The sequence below is a fragment of the Lutra lutra genome, chromosome 12 (genome assembly GCF_902655055.1).
Source record: "Lutra lutra chromosome 12, mLutLut1.2, whole genome shotgun sequence".
Lineage (NCBI taxonomy): Eukaryota > Metazoa > Chordata > Mammalia > Carnivora > Mustelidae > Lutra > Lutra lutra.
In genome coordinates this window covers 37813182-37832764 of record NC_062289.1, presented here as the reverse complement: position 1 = coordinate 37832764, position 19583 = coordinate 37813182, and the positions used below count along the sequence as shown (strand labels likewise).

The following is a 19583-nucleotide window of genomic DNA, read 5'->3' as shown; positions in this document are numbered from 1 at the left end:
TACTGTCCTTAAAGCTTAAGCACCAAAGCAGAGAGCAATAAAACTCCATGCCCCTGTGAAATAAATCCAGAACATGCAAATCAAAGGATAAAAACAGATACTCAAGAGAGTCAAAGAAAACAGTATTTTATCCTTTATCTGATTTTCATAGAATTAAATAGCATTCTTGAATCAATCTTAAACCTAGTAGTCCTTAATTCATTTACTAAAAAACAAACTAAGGGGCACCTAGCTGGCTCAGCTGGTGGAGCGTGTGACTCTTGATCTCGGGGTTGTGAGTTTGAACTCCACTCAAGTAGAGGTTACTTAAAAATAAAATCTTTTTAAAAAATAATAAAATTTTCTGAAAACCTGAAAATAGAGTTTCTGTTCCTGCTTGGACCCTAGGAGCAAACAGGACACTGGTTATGGGACATTCAACTCCAGTTCAAACCTCTTGTCAAGCAGTTCTCGGTATCCCCTGATAATACAGCAACAAAACCCTTTTCAAAAGTAAATATGTTATAAAGGTTAGTATGTAAAGAAGCCATCAATCAAAACATGGGGCGCCTGGGTGGCTCAGTGGGTTAAGCCGCTGCCTTCGGCTCAGGTCATGATCTCGGAGTCCTGGGATCGAGTCCCGCATCGGGCTCTCTGCTCAGCAGGAGCCTGCTTCCTCCTGTCTCTCTGCCTGCTTGTGATCTCTCTCTGTCAAATAAATAAATAAAATCTTAAAAAAAAAAAAAAACATATTCTCCAGTGTTTGATCATATCTTTCTGGAGAAGAGCAAACTAACATTCAGCTGCCCTAATTTTCCTTTCAAAGGGCAACTTTGAAGGGATTTGTCAAAACACACTATTCAGTTTGCCACCCAACCAATCAGATGGTAAATACAAAGACCCAAAAGCCAAGCAAGCTAGATCTGGTCCAACTGGCTTTTCTGTGGTCAAGCGCCTCAGTTTCCCATTTAAAGGTAAAAGCAGCTGGACATCTTCGCCACCACCAAGCCACCACCCTACCCCTCCCCTCCCACCCACCCCCGCCAAATGCTTTCACTCAGTATTAATTTAACATCAGGCCTCTGGGCAGCTGAGGATTTCCCTCTCCAACATGACCTCACTGGGCTATGGTGCATAGGTTTTCTGATCTTGTTTAAGATTTATTGGAGACGGGGGTGCCTGGGTTGCTCAGTCTGTTAAGTGTCTGCCTTCAGCTCAGTTCATGATCCCAGGGTCCTGGGATCCAGTCCCCAGCCCTGAATTGGGCTCCCGCTTGAAGGGAGCCTGCTTCTCCCTCTCCTTCCCACTTGTGTGCTCTCTCACATGCACGCTCTCCCTCTCTCTCAAATAAATAAATAAAATCATAAAAAAGGAAAAGAAAAGATTTATTTGAGACAGAGGAGAGAGAGTGTGTGGCAGAAGAAGAGGGAGAAGCAGATTCTCTGCTGAGCAGGTAGAGAGTCCCCAGGGCTCAGTCCCAGGACCCTGGGATCATGACCTGAGCTGAAGGCAGATGCTTAACCAACTGAGCCACCCAGGCTCCCATTGGTGTATTTTTTTTTTTTTAAATGAAATCAATGCTTTTGTAATGTGGGGTGGGTGGGGGGAGATTTTACTGTTTCCATAGTTCATTTAAGTCTCTCCTGACAGGCCCTGGTTGGCATCTTAGGATAGGAATGCAGATGGCCTATAAAGAAGGACAAAAGTAAAAGGGATTTTGGTAGTGTTTGTCTGGGGTGTTTGTCAAAAACATAAATTCTAAGAACCCTGCTTAGGTGTTCTAACTGAAGGTTTAGAAATGTTTAGCCTTAAAAAGACCCTAAATAATTCTTACCATCAGGCAAATCCAAATAGCTATTCAACTGGATCTTTTTAATAACCAACAAAAGAAGTCACCATTTATAAAGGGAAGTGTGATTACCTGAAGCAGTATAATCCCAACCACTAAAACATAACATAATTTTTTTTTTTTTTTTTTTTTTGGCAGACAGAGATCACAAGCAGGCAGAGAGGCAGGCAGAGAGAGAGGAGGAAGCAGGCTCCCCACTGAGCAGAGAGCCCGATGCAGGGCTCGATCCCAGGACCCTGGGATCATGACCTGAGCTGAAGGCAGAGGCTTCAACCCACTGAGCCACCCAGGTGCCCCACATAATGTAATTTTTAAAAGCAAAACAAATCCAGAAAAGGTAAGCAAATTAGGTTGTACCTTCTGAAAAATAATAATTTAAATATAATTTAATAGAATTCAAATATAATTTAAAATAACATATATGGCCCTCAGAAGGCCTAAATACTAGGTAATATATGAACTTGTTAGTCACTTACCACCATAATGCCTGACAAGAGCAAAAATTAATTTCTCAGGAGCTCAGTTGGTTGGGAGACCTGCCTTCTCAGGTCATGATCCTAGGGTCCTGGGATGGAGCCCCAGGGAGGACCTCCTACTCAAAGGGGAGTCAGCTTCTCTTTCTCTCCCTATGCTCCCCCACCTCCGACCCCCACCCCCCCATCCCGTCCGTGTGTGTGTGTGTGTGTGTGTGTGTGTGTATGTACACACATGCTCTAATAAATCTTTTTTTTTTAATTAAATTTATCATTAGGCAGGGTCAGAGAGAAACCCAATGGGTATTCAATACATTCACTGTTCTGTAGAAAAATTCAAATGAAACCTAGATTTCCTTCTAAATGATTGCTACAACAAAAGAATTTAGACAAATACTACAAGCTCAAGGCAATCAGATGAGATTTTTAAACATTTCCACCTTACCACAAATAACAGTTATAACGAAATGAGGTGAAGTCTTTTAGTACCCAAGTCCTACAGCTTTTTTTTTAAAAAGCTTTCTCTCCAGACTCTTGTTTCCTGCTCATGAAACCATCAGGAAATGTTTCACTCAGCTTTTAGCTGAATTGTTGGTTTTATTACTCATACTCTATGCATTTAGAAAGGCACCACCTCCCCCTCATCTCACCCACCAAACTTATCTAAGAATTTATCTTCATTGAATCACTCAATGATCACTCTGTTCAAGGCAGAACAGAATCCTAAGGAAAGATCTTTCTGAAGTGACGGACAGGATTAAAAACCAGGAGGAGACTGGTGATTGTGGTTACGCTGAAATGAAAGGGGGAAAAGTAGGACAGGAAGAGTATACCTGTAGCTTTAACTCTGCTAGGCATGGTAAGTAAACACGCACCTCATGAGCAACTTCAAGGGCTTTCTTTTACATTGATGCAAAAAGAAACAACTTGGTAAATAAGGTCTTTGTTTACTGTTTTGCATACTACAAATGAGCACTGTCTCATTCCTTATCGGCCTCTAAATAATACAAAGCTGAAGGGGTGACATCAGGGTAACAGTAACAATATGCTGGTGTAGTACGTATTTCTGATATTTTGTAGCTGAAGATATGGCATTTTGGAAATGCAAGGTCATGCTAACAGTCCAAGGCTTTCTTTTGTTTTACAAACATCTCCATCATCAGGCATTCAGGAAATCTATTACAAACCCTCCAATTGCGAGCCTCATCCAGGCGTTTTTGCCTTCTCCTCGATAGGGAACATCCCCACCCAGCTACTTCCCAGCAGTATTTAAAAAAAGAAAGGAAAAATAAATTTAGTTCCGGTTCTCTCTCTGTCTGATTCTCCCTGTAACCCCACGTGGCCCTGCATGGCATGCAGTGCCCCCACCCTCTAGGGAACTGTAATGAACTTTTCCCCCCCAAGGTGGTTATCACTATGTCTGGCCTCTTACTATACCCGACTAAAATAAATTCTGGGTTTAAAAAAGTCTGTTATTCAAAATTTTTCTTTCTGGGGCGCCTGGATGGCTCAGTGCGTTAAGCCTCTGCCTTCAGCTCAGGTCATGATCTCAGGGTCCTGGGATTGAGGACTGCGTTGGGTTCTCTGCTCAGCCCAGAGCCTGCTTCCCCCTCTCTCTGCCTGCCTCTCTGCCTACTTGTGATTTCTCTCTGTCAAATAAATAAAATCTTTAAAAAAATATTTTTTCTTTCTGAACACTTGCCATCTTTGAACACTTTAAATACCTACAATCACTAGTTTTAGCACTACTAAAAAGTAAATGGAGGTACATGAAAGTTTTGAAGTTTTGTGGGTTTTTTTCTTCATTTGTTTTGTTTTTAAAGAAAAGCAGACTGCTCCGTGCAGTGCCTCATTTGGAAGGGTCTGGAATCCTTGAAGCTTGACCACCCTAATTCTCCTACTAATGGACCTTGAGAACTTGTTTAGAGGTTCCAGCAGGGGAGCGAGTAGCTACTCAAATACCCTTGACCCAGGAAGAGTCCTCTGTTATCAGGGAGGGTCATCCTCTTCAACCAACTGCACAACTTCGGGATGGACACACGGGTAGGGGTGAGGGAGAAACAGGACATGTGCCTAGCCAGCCAGATCAGCGAATCAACCCTCTCCATCACCGGGGAGACAGCCAGATTGCCCTCACATCAAAATTTTTAAAGATTTTGTTGTTTTTTGTTTTTTTGAGATTTGAGAAAGAGAGGGCACAACCACAAGCAGGAGGAGCAGAGGAAAAGGATAGAGACTGTCTTCAAGCAGAATCCCTGCTGAGCATGGTACCCAATGCATGGCTCGATCCCATGACCCAGATATCATGACCTGAGCCTAACCAAGAGTCAGACCTTTAACCAATTAAGTCACCCAAAAGCCCCCATTTTGAAGTTTTTTCGCACAAACATCAAGGAACAGCAGGCAGCACCAAACTGGGATTGGCATGGGGCGCTCCACCAGCCGGGGCTAAGGGAAAGGCGGAATAGCAAAAATGGAGAAGCAAATCAAAGAAATTTCTTTGATTGGCTACAACTTGTTGCCTAACTTGAGAAGGCTTAGTTGGCTATTTGTGATTAGCTATTCTTAAGCTTCTAGTTCTTAATTCTGAGGCTTTTAAAGGCATCCACACTAGCTCAGGTTTTGGTTTACTTACATAAGCTGCTAAGGCATTAGGGCCACCTCAGCGGCTCCTTGTCTAACTACTTGAATAGACCTGCTCCTCTCTTTTGTATGGCGGTGTGCTGGGCCATACTAGAGAGACAATGTGGGAAACCAAAGCCCAATGGAGTTTATGCTCCAGGATTCATAGTGGTAACTCAAGTGAAAAAGCCTCTCTTGTATTTCATTTGAATCCCTCGCTTTTCTTACTAGTATTTCACATACTTCTATCCACTTCCCTGAAGCAGCAAGAAGCCATTTTCTCTGTCATTTGTGACTGAACAGTGGTTTACAGTGAAGAGACTTTCAACGAGTTTATCTCACCCGATGAAGTTGAAGGAGAGCACTGTTGAATGTGATACAGTAATTCAAACAGTTAAAATTTACTGAATAAATAGCCTTACTCACCCATCACGACTTTATGAAGCTCATGAAGTAGGTCCTCACTGGAAGTTGAACCTACACAACTCGATCATGGACTTTCCATCTTGTGGAACCATGAAAAATTAATTTGTTGTTTATAAGTCACCGAGTTTACAGTATTTTCGTTATTATCAGCTCAAACGGACTAAGACATCATGTAACTGGAAAATGTTGTCTAAGGCTCTTTCTTAAGAGTAACGAATTACTCTCCCACCAGAAATTTTAACCAAGTCCTACCCATAAATCCCCAGCTTACATCTCCTGCAACTAAAAAACTGGTTTATATTTTAAATACACCCCCTATTATAAGGAGTGACAGGAATATTTTTCTTCCTAGTACCTATACAGAGGTAAATCATGTTACCTATATGAAGTAAATGCTACTATAACACATTCAGCATTCATCAACCTATCCCCTTTTTCAGCCTTTAGAAGGCAGAGGAGAGCTAGTAAAGTATCCTCCAAACTGAGAAGGCACTTTGAGAAATATATTTATTTTAGAGAAAGAGAGAGAATCTCAAGCAGACGGCGCAGAGCGTGGGGAGCCCGACACAGAGCTCAATCTCACGACCCTGAGATCACAACCTAAGCTGAAACCAAGGGTCCAATGGATAACCGACTGCACCACCCAGGAGCCCCAGTGACACCATAACTCTTCACAGTCTTACGGGAACTTACAGGGAGAATCAGGCAGACAGGATCCAGCACACGAGGCAGCTATTCCCCAGCTGAATCCAGACCTCAATACCCACCTTCTAGACAGCGAGTTGAGTGGTGCGGAGGTCACAGGGTAGTTATCTCAAGTGGAATCTTCTGCACGCCAGTCATCTTTACTAGTTATCTAAAGTGGTGCCTTCTGTGTGTCATGTTAGGGGAGATCAGAACAAGCCTTCCTGCATTCAGGTCCGGGGATGCATTAACCTCCACAGGGCCTGAAGCCTATAGCCTGAAGGGGAGGTCATTGCGAGGGCATGAAAGATGGCGGGCCAAAGATGGAATCAGTGTTGTCAGCACTCCTACACTGCCCTTAACCTTTTTTTGCCTTTTTAACATAATCTTAATTTTGTTTACCTCCCCCAGATTGTCTTTCAGGAGAGGCTGACCCGCTCCTCACACCTAGGATATGAATCTCAATTGGCCTGAGCCCATTATGGACGCCTCACACCCCTTGTTAGTGATAGGCATAGACAGTTGAAGTAATTGTAATTAAGATGTGAGAAGAAATCAGCTGAGGGCCAAGGCTTTTCTTAGTCTTAAAAATGGGCAGAACATAAGGGGGTTCCCTTTTTTTGCTTGTGGGTATCATCTATAATCTGAAACTAAGTCATTTTAGGACCACGAGGGAAGCCAGATTGGAAAACAGGCCAACAACACTAAAAATGGCAGAGCAGAAAGATGGAAAGGACCTGCATCCTTCACAATATTATCAAGCCATATTTGACCTATTTGGTTAGTTAATAACCAACCCTAGGGATGGCCTTATCTCCACACATGTAGCTATGTGGGATAATAAAAAGGCTGAATATGATCTCTCTGATATGAGGAATTTGAGAGGCAGGGCAGGGACTCATGGGGGGTGGGGGGGGGAGAAATGAAATAAGATGGGACTGGGGAGGGAGACAAACCATTAGAGACTCTTAATATCAGGAAACAAACAAATGGAGGGCTGCCCTGGGATATGGGGGGTGGGAGGGATAGGGTGGCTGGGGGATGGACATTGGGGAGGGTGTGTGCTATGGTGAATGCTGGGAATTGTGTAAGAGTGGTGATCCAAAGATCTGTACCCCTGAAACAAATAATATATGTTAATTAAAAAAACAAACAAACAGCAGGGTTCTAATAAAATGATTCTGTTCTGTGGCTAAATAAATAAATATAAAAGGGCTTAAATATGGATATTTAGTAAGGTTTTCTATTACTGCAATTGAAAGCATTCCTTCTTTCTTTCAACGGTTCCACTCCTAAGTAGTAGCCCTCTTTATATAAAAAGTTGAAGTAAACTGGATGCAAGGATAACTGTCTAAATTTCCTTCTATGTTTAAGCTGTTCTTCCTATTAAAAGCTGGAGTCTATTTCCCCTTCCCATGAGCCCTGTCCTTCCACCAATAGAATACAGCAGAATTAATATAATGCCAATTCCAAACCTAGGCCTTAAGAGAACTAGCCTGTTCCCTTTCTCCTTCACTCTATTGGAACCCCTGCACCCTGTAAGAAAGCTTCAGCTAACCTCCTGAATGATGAAGGGACTACATGGAGAGAAGCTTTACAGAGAATCAAGTAATCCCAGCCAATAGGCAGCACCAAGACCACAGCAATGTGAGTGAAGCATTCTTGCATTCTTGCACCTTCTAGTCCCAGTTAAGCCATGCTAGTTTATACCTCAGAGAGCAGAAGCCAGGCACCCCTGCTAAGCCCTGCCTGAATTCCTGACCACAGAACTGGGAACAATAAAACATCTGCTGCTTGATTTGTGCAGCCACGGATAACTGAAACACACAATAATATTATTTGTCCTCTTGATCTGTAAAATTACCATAGCTGGTTCACAATGATTAAGATTTAAGCACTCTGAAAGCTAATTATTTTTTCCCAAATATGTCTCAATAGCTTCAGCTTACAAAAGATAATGTTTCCATGTATATACACCACCTTGTACCAACACTTTAAAGAAAATTAAAGGAAGTATTTTTAACAAGTGAGTTGATAACCTTGCAAGTAAAAAAAACAAAAACAAAAACAAAAACAAAAAAAACCTATGGCAAATATAAAAGGAAAATAGTTCCACCTCAATTTAAAAAATGGGAAAAGCCATTTCCTTAAAAAATCATAAATGGTGGGGCACCTGGGTGGCTCGGTGGGTTAAAGCCTCTGCCTTTGGCTCAGGTCATGATCCCAGAGTCCTGGAATCGAGCCCCACATCGGGCTCTCTGCTCAGCGGGGAGCCTGCTTCCCCCCCTCTCTCTGCCTGCCTCTCTGCCTACTTGTGATCTCTGTCTGTCAAATAAATAATAAATAAAATCTTTTAAAAAAATCATAAATGGTGCAAAGACATGAAAGAAAATACCTTAATCTCAAGGTCTCTGATCTAAATGAAATGCAAGTTAAAACAACATGAAACATCATTTTCACCTACTAAATGTAATCACTAAGTCTTAATGCCAACTAGGTTCCAGTGAAAAATGGGAATACCCCTCGTTAGAGTCTCAGCCTGGGACACCAAAGTCTTCTTGAGCTACGGGGACTTCGACGGGCCTTGACTTTGGGCAGTGATTACGGCTGGACAGCGGGCATAACAGAGCTACGCACAGAGCCCTCGTAAGGCTGAAACGGTATGCACACGAAAGGGCAACAGGAGCGGCTGTCATTTTTTGTTCAGCCTGTTCATGCATTTTTGCCGGAGGTGATGGAAACGCACAAGAGTTACAGGCAAATCTTAATACTTTTCTGGAAAACTGCAGATGAGACGATAGGGAGTGGTGCACGGGAGGTGGGTGGCGGTGGCTGTCTGGGTAGCAGGCAGCCGAGGCGAGGAGCTAAGCCCTCGGGCTCCCAGCGACCTCTCCCAAGAACGCCCCCCTCCCAGCTCTCCCTCCTTGGGCCTCTGCGCTCCGCGGGGCGGGGCGCCGGAGACGGAAGGCGGTGGGAACGAAGGACTAGCGGCGCCGATTGGCTGCTTAGGAGCACGGGGTGGGGCGCGCGGAGGCTCCGCAGGACGCGCGAGCGGAAGGCCGCGAGAGCGCACTTCCGGTCTTTGTGGCTCGCCGCTCCAAGTCCGCGGCTTGCTCTCTGGCCGCTGCTGGGCTTCGCGGTGAGGGACGCGGGCCCCGAGCGGAGGGAGGGCGGGGAGGGCGCGTGGCCCGGACGGTGGGCGCGAGGCGAAGGGGCCTTGCTCCCCGGGCCTGGCCATCCCTGGGTCGCGCGGCCCCTTGTCCGGGCGGTGTTTCCGAGCGTCCTGGGAGCCCGCGGAGGCCAGCTCAAGCCCTTACTTTCCAGGGGAAAGGGCAGTTACTCCTCCCCGCCGTGACTTCGCAAATGCTGTCGTTTAGCCGGGCTATGAAATGGGCTGATGCCTAGCCTAACTGTTCTAATCTCTAAAGTTAACTGTCGTGTTAGGGTCAGATGGTATTGATGTGTCCCGCAGTTTCAAGGGCATACCCTCCGGTCGATACTCACCCATCCTCGAATCAGGTCCTGTGTGAGCTATATCACAAAATTGAATACGTAATTATTTGTTGCCATATTTCACTCTAAAAAATGTTTATTCCCCTATATGCTAAGCTTGAGAACGGAGATTGACCTTTTTGCTGCTTTTGTGTCTCTCCGATAACGGACGTGTTTTTGAGCACACAGTAAGCATTTAACAAACACCTGGTTAATACCTCTGTAGATCCATTTACTCAAAAGCAAAGACCTTTGTATTCTTATTCCTGGCTCACGACAGAGCCCACGGTAAGTGCCTCAGCGTTTGTTGAAGAAATGCATTGAAAACTAAATTTGATCAAATGGCAATTGAAAGTTTTTATTTAAATCAACTCATATTTAATATAAAGTTTTAAAAATGTTGTTACTCCTGCAAATGGAAGTCAACATTATTTGCCATAGATAGAAGGTAACTAAAAATAAATTTTTATTATTTTTTTAAGATTTTATTTATTTATTTGGCAGAGAGAGCACAAGCAGAGGGAGAGGGAGAAGCAGGCTCTCCGCTGAGCAGGGAGCCCAATTCTGGGCTTGATCCCAGGACCCTGAGAGCATGACCTGAGTTGAAGGCAGAGGCTTAACCCACTGAGCCACCCAGGCATCCCTAAAAATAAATATTTGAAAGTCAGCATTAATTAAATCCTAGCTGGATATTGTTACCCTTATAAGTCTAGAGGCTTAAACTTTATTAAAAAGGGAGTTCTACAAATTAAAGACAGATTTTTCTCCTTGATAACCATCAGGATTGAAGGAATTGAAAAGGAGATTTCATGTTATGTGATTCATGGTAATACTGCATTCTTTTGCTTCTAAAATAATTTCTTCTATTATTAGTGGTAAAAATTCTAAATGGATGATAAATGGGCGAGTGATCTTTAGTTTGTCACTTGATTATTTTACAGTCTCAAACTTCTTCCCTCTCAGTACATTACTGGGATGACTGACCTTTATTTTAAGTTCTTACAAGTTTTTTTTTTCTCACTGCTCTAAGTTAACAGTGCTTTTATATCTTTCAGGAACAAAGAGATTACTCAAAGATACTGAAATACCGTACCCAGTTGTACTGAGCTTTTTGCTCTGTTGTTTAGGCCAGAATGGCTATGGAATCCAGAACAGTTTCAACCTTGGTACCTCAGAGTCCTCAGGATCAAGAACTAATACTAGTGAAAGTAGAAGAAAGCCTTTCCTGGGGTCAGAAATGTAAGCAGGGTGGGAGCACCAGATCCTGCCAAGAATTGTTCCGCCAACAATTCAGAAAGTTTTGCTACCAGGAGACACCTGGACCCCGGGAAGCTCTGGGCCGACTCCAGGAGCTCTGCTATCAGTGGCTCATGCCAGAGTTGCACACCAAGGAGCAGATCCTGGAGCTGCTGGTGCTGGAGCAGTTTCTGAGCATCCTGCCTGAGGAGCTGCAGATCTGGGTTCAGCAACATAGTCCAAAAAGCGGCGAGGAAGCTGTGACCCTGTTGGAGGATTTGGAGAGGGAATTTGATGATGCAGGGCAGCAGCAGGTGGGAACAGAGAGATGTGATATGTTGGGGGAAGAGAAATGTACAGACTAGAGCATGTGGCATCCTCACAGCAGTGGAAGGGAAAGTTGTCTCCACCGAACCATACCCTGCAGTGACTACTGTGGTTATACCTATCTCTGTCCTTAAATAGTTCTTTTTCCCTATCACTCATCCCTGGAGTTGTCTTTGTTGCCCTCTTCGAAATTTTTACTAAGCATTTTCCCTAGGGAGTTTCTCAGAAAGCTAACCACTTTTCCTGATTTCAGGGACCAGCAGTGCCATGGAAGGATTTGACAGGTCTTGGAACATCCCAGGAGTTAACAAACATCCAACTCCAGCCTTTAAAGACACAGCTGAAACCCTGGGAACCTTGCCTTTCCCCCAAAAGTGGTAAGAAAGTAGGAACTCGTCTGGGAACCACTATCAGGCCTCTGGTTTTGAGCGTACAGAATTAATTGCATTTTACAAAGATGATGCATGTGAGCATCTCACTTGTCTTATCTAGACCAGATGTACCCTCTTCAGCAACTTTGTATTCAGCAGCCCTCATGAAGTGCAGTCAGCCCTTCCTGTTTCAGTTTCCCTGTCATTTCTTAACTTATTCCTTGATTATATAATTTAATAGGGTGCTAACATATGTCTGGTACTGTGGGAGGCACTGGGTCTCTGTCTTCAAGACCTTGCATCTAGATGGGGTGGTGGACAAGCAAAAAGGCAATGGCAATATAGTATAATAAATTACAGAATAAAAGTAGGCCATAGGTACTGTGGGGGCACATATGAACACACCTAACCCAACCTTAGAGGTTCAAGCAGTACTTTTTGGAGAAGGAAACACCTAAACTAAGATCTGAACTATGACTAAGGAGAAAACCAGGTAAATAAGCGGGAGGAAGTGTCCCATCCTAAAGGAAAAAACTTTTTTCTACTCAAAGCACTTCTCACACTGGATATGTGCGGTTTTCCCTCCTCTTAAGCAATTCTAATTCTGAGCCTAATTACCTAGAATTAATGCAAACCCCACAGGTTAAGGTTTTGGTCCTATAAGACTGCTTCCCTCCCTACCCCCCACTTCAGAAGCCAGTCTCATGTCATGAATCCCCAGTTCACCCACACTTCTGTGTGATTGGGCTGCAAATTTGACATTGCATGACCACCTCTCCAGGTTTCATAATTTGCTATAGCTCAAAGAACTCAGAGAAACACCTTGCTTACTCTTACCATTTTATAAAGGATGCAAGCGTACAGCCAGATGGAGATGTACACAGGGCAAGATCCAGCTTGCTTCTGTCCCTGTGAAGTTAGAGGTTCACCACTGTTGTGGCTCTTGGATGCATCCACCATCCTGGAAGCTCTCTAAGCCCTTTTGTTTAAGGTTTTTGTACAAGTTTCATTACATAGACATGGTTGATTAAATCATTGGCCATTGATAGTTAAACCTCCAGTCCCTTTCCGTGGAGGTCTAAAGGTAGGGCAGAAAGTTCAACCTTCTAATCACACAGTTTGTTCCTTTGGCAGCCAGCCCCCAGCCTTCCGGAGTTACCTCATAAGCATGAACTGAGGTACTAGTTGATAGGGGCTTATTATGAATAACAAAAGATACGCCTCTCACCTCTACCATTAGGAGATTGCAAGGGCTTTTAGAAGCTCTGTGCCAGGAACTAAGGATGCAGACCAAATCCATATTTCCTGTATTACAGTATCACACAAGCAAGGCCACAAAGTCCTGAAGGTGAGAGAATACAACCCATTCTGGGAACCACAGGTAATTCAGTTGAACTCGAATAGAGAATTCATAGGGGAGAGATGGCGAAACATAACCAGAGAGGGAAATGAGACCCAGGTTGTGAAAACTTGGAGATCATCCTAATTAGTTTGGATAGGACAGTGGAGCACAGTTGAAAGGTTTTGGACAAGAGAGTAGTTGATTGGACTTGTGTTTTAGAACTTAGCTGCCGAGTGGAGGATGAATTTGAGGAAGGCAAGAGTGAAGTCCTGTTAGAGACCGTTGTAATCTAAATGGCCCCAGTGAATAAGTCAAGATGTATTCTGGTGAGAAGGAAGATCAAAGTTGCCTCCTGTTCACCAGCATTTCAAATTGCATTGCAGTAGCTGGTCATGGTTACAAGTGGAGAATGTAGGAAAGGAGTTGGGGATGATACTCAGGTATTAGTCTTGAAAAACTTGGTTAATGATAGTGCTATTGTGTAAATGGAAGTGGGAAACAAGGGGAAAAAATATGATGTGTTTTGTCTGGGCCATTTTAGTGCTTGTGGAGTATTCACGAGTAATATCCCAATTAGCATTGGAGATGAGAGTCTAGAGCTTAATAGAATAGAATTGGGGGATCTGAAGAGACATTAGCTTATCACATAAGTAGTGACTGAAACCTAGGTGGTAGAGAGTCTGAAGACTGAGGATACAAGAGAGCCCAGAACAGAATCTGAAGGACCTTGTGTTTGAGTGATAGGCCTTGAATCTAAGAAGGAACAGCCCCAGAATTCAGGCTAATACAGCAGGAAGAGAAATGTCTCTAGAAGGAAGGTGTGGTCCTCAGTGTCCATGCTACAGAGAAGCTAAAGCTAACTAAATAAGATCCAGAAAGTATTTATTGGATTAAGCAGTTATGAAGTTGGTGACCTTGATGAGAGTGGCGTGGCAGGGAGGGGGTGTCCAGGGAAGGCAGAAACCAGATTGCAGAACAGAGAGGAGTACAGATAACTCTTTTCAAAAAGCTTTACTCTGAGTGGAAGTGAGGCTGCACAAAGTAGATGTGTAGCCAAGGAGCTTGATTTGAAACATGAGAAATTTGGGCTTATTTAAATGCTAATGAACAGGAGTCAGCAGAGAAAAAGGGTGAAAATAATAGGAAAGGAATAGTAGCTAATCTATCAAGTGAAATTTCAGAGGGAGCAGGAAAGAATAAACTTCAAACTGTAGGTGTAGGCCTTCATACTAGAAAGGAAGAGGGACCAGTATGGGCAGTTAAAGAAAGATGGGTGTGGACCTCGACCTCTTGTGGGTAGAAGCCTCTGTTTTCTCTCACGTGAAAAGTGGGTACTGAGAGTGACTAGAGAAATAAAACCGTCGGTTTTTGCTGTTATCATTTCAGATCGTGAGAACCACGAATCAGTGACCAAGAAGGACATTTCAGGAGAAAAATCACAAGGACGTCCCCAGGAGCCTTCATCTGGAGGAGTTAGTGAACATGACAGCAATTTAAAGTGGCAACAAGAAAGTCCTACAGGGGAGAAATTAAGAAGATTCCCTACCCAAGGGGGCAGTTTTAGTCAAGTAATCTTCACACACAAATCTCTGGGAAAGAGAGACCATCCTGAGCCTCAAAGCAGCTTGATTCTAAGTACAAACTCTATAACTTACCAGAAAGTTCCTACAGAAGAGAGACCTTATAGATGTGATGTATGTGGGCACAGCTTCAAACAGCATTCCTCTCTAACACAACATCAGAGAATCCATACTGGAGAAAAGCCTTATAAGTGTAACCAGTGTGGGAAGGCTTTTAGTCTGAGGTCATACCTTATCATTCATCAGAGAATTCACAGTGGTGAGAAAGCATATGAATGTAGTGAATGTGGGAAAGCCTTCAATCAGAGCTCAGCCCTCATTAGACATCGTAAAATTCATACTGGGGAGAAAGCTTGTAAATGTAACGTATGTGGCAAAGCATTCAGTCAAAGTTCCTATCTCATTATACATCAAAGAATTCACACTGGCGAGAAACCCTATGAGTGTAACGAGTGTGGGAAAACCTTTAGCCAAAGCTCAAAGCTTATTAGACACCAGCGAATTCATACGGGAGAGAGACCTTATGAATGTAATGAATGTGGAAAAGCTTTCAGGCAGAGTTCAGAGCTGATAACCCATCAGAGAATACATAGTGGAGAGAAACCCTATGAATGTAATGAGTGTGGAAAAGCTTTCAGTTTGAGCTCAAACCTCATCAGACATCAGAGAATTCATAGCGGAGAGGAACCCTATCAGTGTAATGAATGTGGCAAAACCTTCAAAAGGAGCTCCGCCCTTGTTCAGCATCAGAGAATCCATTCTGGGGATGAAGCTTACATATGTAATGAATGTGGGAAGGCTTTCAGGCACAGATCAGTCCTCCTGCGCCATCAGAGGGTGCACACTGTCAAGTAACTTGGCAGTACAATGGGTGTTGTAAATATTTTGGTCAGATTTTTATCTTTGTTAGTGGAAAGGGTTTACTTTTTGGAACAAGACTCCAGGCCGGTAATCACCCAGGCCTGGAGTCATACTGACTTAACTGAGCAGCACTTCCCAATGCTACTGCAAATTGTCCCTTGAAAGTTTTTCCTAGGACTAATCAGAGCAGCAGATGGAAGAATCACTGCTTCCAGCTTTCCTCTTACCATTAGGAGGAATACTCAGGAAATAAGAAAAATGGGAATATAACATTGAACCTCATTTTCCATGAGAATGTCATAAAGGGGCTACAGCAACCCGGGCTGTCAACCACATCTGATTGTCCACATGCCAGATTTGGGATATGTTGTGGACAGTATGAGGGACATTTTGTCTCAGGAATAATAGAATTTTACTGACCAATTAAGAACAGTGACAAGGCAGCAAGAGAGATGGGGAAGCAGTGCATAGATGAGGTGTTGAGCCCAGGGCAGTCCGGAAATGAGGTAGTGGAAAGAATACAAGTTAATTTATCCAGCAGTTAACTCTTTGAAGGCATGTCTTGTGCCAGGCACTAGGAATACAACGGGGAATCAGACTGTCTGTGGTTGAGTGGGCAAGGCAAACGCATCATGGCATGAGCAAGGGCTCTGTGACATTGAGTACCTGAGCCAGCCTTGGATCAGGGAAAGTTTGAGAAAAACAAACTGAAGAATGTACAGGAGTTAGCCAGGGAAGTAGGCAGGCAGGCTAGAGAACAATATTCCAGCAGAGGGAACAGACAAAGGTCAGGAAGAATGTCTGGCACATTTTCTGAGAAAAGGCCATTTTGTGTGGAGTGTTGCTGTTGAGTTCCTTTTGAAGTGGAGTCAGGTGTGTAAGAAACGTGGATGTAGCAAAGTAGGAGCCAGCAGAGAAGCATCTGTTACTAGACAAAATCTTGAGTCCTTGGGCCACAGGGTAGAGTGGAGCTTTGTTGTGGTCTGGTGTGAGCCAAGGGAAAGAGTTAATAACTCGTTTTTTGCCTATAGGCTCCACTAGACCTTCTGTGTGTTTGGGGAAGGCAGGTGGTTTGAAAGAGCCCAGCCTAGCCTCAACTTTAAGTACCTGTTAAAATTCTAAATCTTCTCTTTCCTGAACGGAAGAGCTCCTTTGGTCCTTGAAGCTATCAGAGCTGTTGTCCGCTTCCTGCTCACTGGCAAGGCTCTGGGTCAGAAGCGGCTATGGGCTACCACATCTGTTTCTGGGGCTGTACCCCCACAGTTCTGGTGCACTCCCTTGGGCTCAGGTGCTAAACAATATTTGTCAGTCCCTGGGTCTGTGACGTAGCCTCCAGGCACCTCACATGTGTTCAGTTTTGCCTTATGTCATTGTCATTTGGCAGTATTTCAGTCTTAATCATTTTAAAGACAATGCTGAAGGGAAGGGGCAACAAAAGGTAACAGTCCTGGTCCATCCAGAGACTACCGTCTTCTGGGGGACCCAGCAGGAAAAGTATCCCTAGTCTGGTGCTTCTCAGTGCAATGCAAAAAGGGATATAGGTTAGTTAGCAACAGAAAAACCTATTATTAAAAAATACCCAACCGGTCAGAGTTCAAACACCTTGCCAAAAATAGAAATCTATGGGAATTTAGAATCCTGAGCTTAGCAAAAGAAGAGTTTTCAGGAGGATAAGTAGAGAATGCTCCTGTTGGAACATACATAGATAACAGATACTAACCAGTAAGAATGGCCAGTGGGCTAAATCCCCATGCTTCCAGAAAGAAGGTGAGAAAAGAAAGGGATAGGATAACAAAGTAACATATAAGAGTTACTCATATTCAACTCTCCTTTTCCTCTCCCAAGATAAAGACTCAAACTGAAAAGGGTAGGACAATTGTTAAGTAGGAATTGATACAATGCATGTTACAAAAGGGAGAGATTCTTTACAGAGAGTTCTTAACCTACAAATAAACATAACAGGTACTTTGCTGAGGGCTTTGTATATATTTGTTGTTTCTTTGACAGCACATATTTTGCAGATGAGAAAATGAAGGCTTAGAATCATGGCTTAGTCAATGTCATACAGCTAAAAAGTGGTGAGGTCAGACTTTGAATCCAGGCAAAAGGAAAACAAAATTTCCCTTCTGTGGAGCCATCTCTCTATAGTATATCCTCATGAAGAAGTCCCAGTAGAAAAAATGGTACTTCAGTAAGCAAATCACATAAGAACAAGTGCCAATGGGTGACAAGTGGGCAGTCTTGGTAGAATTAAAAATGTATATTAAAGCAAGAGTTGAGATGGCACTTTTTCCCCCTCATAAAGATTCAGGGAAGTTGGGACTCCAATGCTGCTGGTAAGCTGTGAATAGATAGGATCTCTGGCAATCAGTACCAGAAGCCTTAACCATTGCCTTTTGACTTTAAAATCCTACCTGGAAACGTATGCTTCAGAAAACATCATGAATGTATACAAACTCTTAAAAGCTGTTTAAAAAAAAAAAAAGTGATGTTGATTGATGTCAAAAGAAAATGACAGCATATCTTAAGTAAAAATAGAACATGTACAGAATGACTCCATGTAAAAATATATTTATGCATTAAAAATCCTGGAAATATGTAATCTCAGAGTGCTATAGATAGAATTATAGGTGATCGAATTTTTTCCTTGTGATTTTCTGTCTTCCAAACTTGCCTACAATAAATACTTCTAAACTTTGAGGGAAAAAAAGGCTAAAAGGAATGAGTACCCAGGATAGTCAAGAAATACTAGAAATTAATTAATTTCTTAATTAATTAACAAGAAATTAATTAATACTAAATACTAAGGAAAGCGCATGCTTTCTGTAGCATCTCTGTCCCTCCCAAGTCCTAGGAGGTTGTCTAACTTAACTCTGACCCATGACTTTTTTTTTTTTTTTAAGATTTTATTTATTTATTTGACAGAGATCACAAGTAGGCAGAGAGAAAGGGGGAAGCAGGCTCCCCGCTGAGCAGAGAGCCCGAATACGCGGCTAGATCCCAGGACCCTGGGATCATGACCCGGAGCTGAAGGTAGAGTCTTTAACCCACTGAACTACCCAGGCGTCCCTGATCCATGACGACTTCATTGTTAAGTGACAGTGCCAGACACAACCATCTCACATTAGTGTACAGAAAAGTCCTGCAAATTATAAATCTCTGTGCAAATACAAGTTATTTGCATGAAGGATATCTATAGTTGAGAAAAGCAATAACCTTGAAATAGAGTCCTTTGTTCATGTTGGTGCTTTTCCATAATTCTGCAGCCAAGAGCAAGTCACCTCACAACTCAACTCTCACTTTAAAGGAGCTGAAGTAGATGACCTTTCAGAGTTAAAACTTCAAAGTTCTACGTGTTTATGAAAGAGAGCAGGCACCAATATAAGGTAGATGTCAAAGGTGATTTTAAAAGATGTGCAATTTAGTGTGCCTGGGTGGCTTAGTGGTTAAGCCTCTACCTTCAGCTCAGGTCATGATCGCAGGGTCCTGGGATCAAGCCCCACATCCGGCTCTCTGCTCAGCAGGGAGCCTGCTTCCCCCTCCTCTGCCTGCCTCTCTGCCTACTTATGATCTCTCTCTCTCTCCCCCCCCTGTCAAATAAATAAATAAATAAATCTTTAAAAAAAAAAAAAGGGATGTGCAATTTAGGCAGGGTGCTTAATACCACTTTACTACCTCTCACCTTCTCCCTCCTCATTTCCATAGACTGCAATTCTGTTCAGCTGGAGACTGGAAATTTAAGCAAATCTGACCTTGGGGGTCTCCAAACTCTCCTGTGAAATCCTCTGCTTCTCTTGCCCTATTAAGTGAATCTTCCAAGTCAGGGGGATTGCCAATTAGAATATTTCCCATGCAGTAGAAACTGACCTGGAGAGCATTTCTGCAAAGAGGAAGGGTGAGCTCTATGGGAAGACCCCACTGATACCATCTGCTCCCTGCTTCCCTAGGGGTCAGAAACACACATTGCTACTCAGTAACTTTACCATCTGCAACAGTCTTGGCTGGTGCAAATGATCACAAATCTAAAGGGTTTTAGGGTTTTTCTGCACATGTTTCTGATGACCTGCTGAGAGAGAAGGGGAGGTCCATGGCAGTCTCTGAGGCTCCTGCTCCTAAACGGGGGGGGGCGCGCGCACAATGTGTATGTGTGATTAAAGAGGCTATTTGTTCTCTTTACCATGGTTTCTCAACCAGCTGCCCCCAAATTTTGCGTCTTCACTTGGTGAACTGCAGCACAAGGGACTAGCCATGTTTCCAGACACCTGGACGAGAAAATAAAAGCCAAGCACACCCATTCCCTGATTTCTTGCCACAATTCCCTCCCCCTTTCTCCCAGCACAA

At 43.3% G+C, this 19583-nt stretch overlaps 1 protein-coding gene across 3 annotated transcripts in view; it reads left to right on the top strand.

Moving 5' to 3' along the window:
* Positions 1-9083: 9083 nt before the first annotated feature.
* The window catches only part of ZNF397 (zinc finger protein 397), a 44018-nt gene continuing 33518 nt past the window's right edge, over positions 9084-19583 (top strand). Inside the window, exons 1-5 of one of the 3 annotated variants that reach the window (XM_047697705.1) lie at positions 9112-9172; positions 9752-9813; positions 10581-11075; positions 11342-11465; positions 14188-17801. In XM_047697705.1, the coding sequence (XP_047553661.1) occupies positions 10659-11075; positions 11342-11465; positions 14188-15236 (1590 nt within the window). In that variant the 5' untranslated portion in view covers positions 9112-9172; positions 9752-9813; positions 10581-10658 and the 3' untranslated portion in view covers positions 15237-17801. Of the gene's footprint in view, positions 9173-9204; positions 9814-10580; positions 11076-11341; positions 11466-14187; positions 17802-19583 lie in introns of those variants that run through there. The other 2 variants (XM_047697706.1, XM_047697707.1) reach the window with 2 other exon arrangements.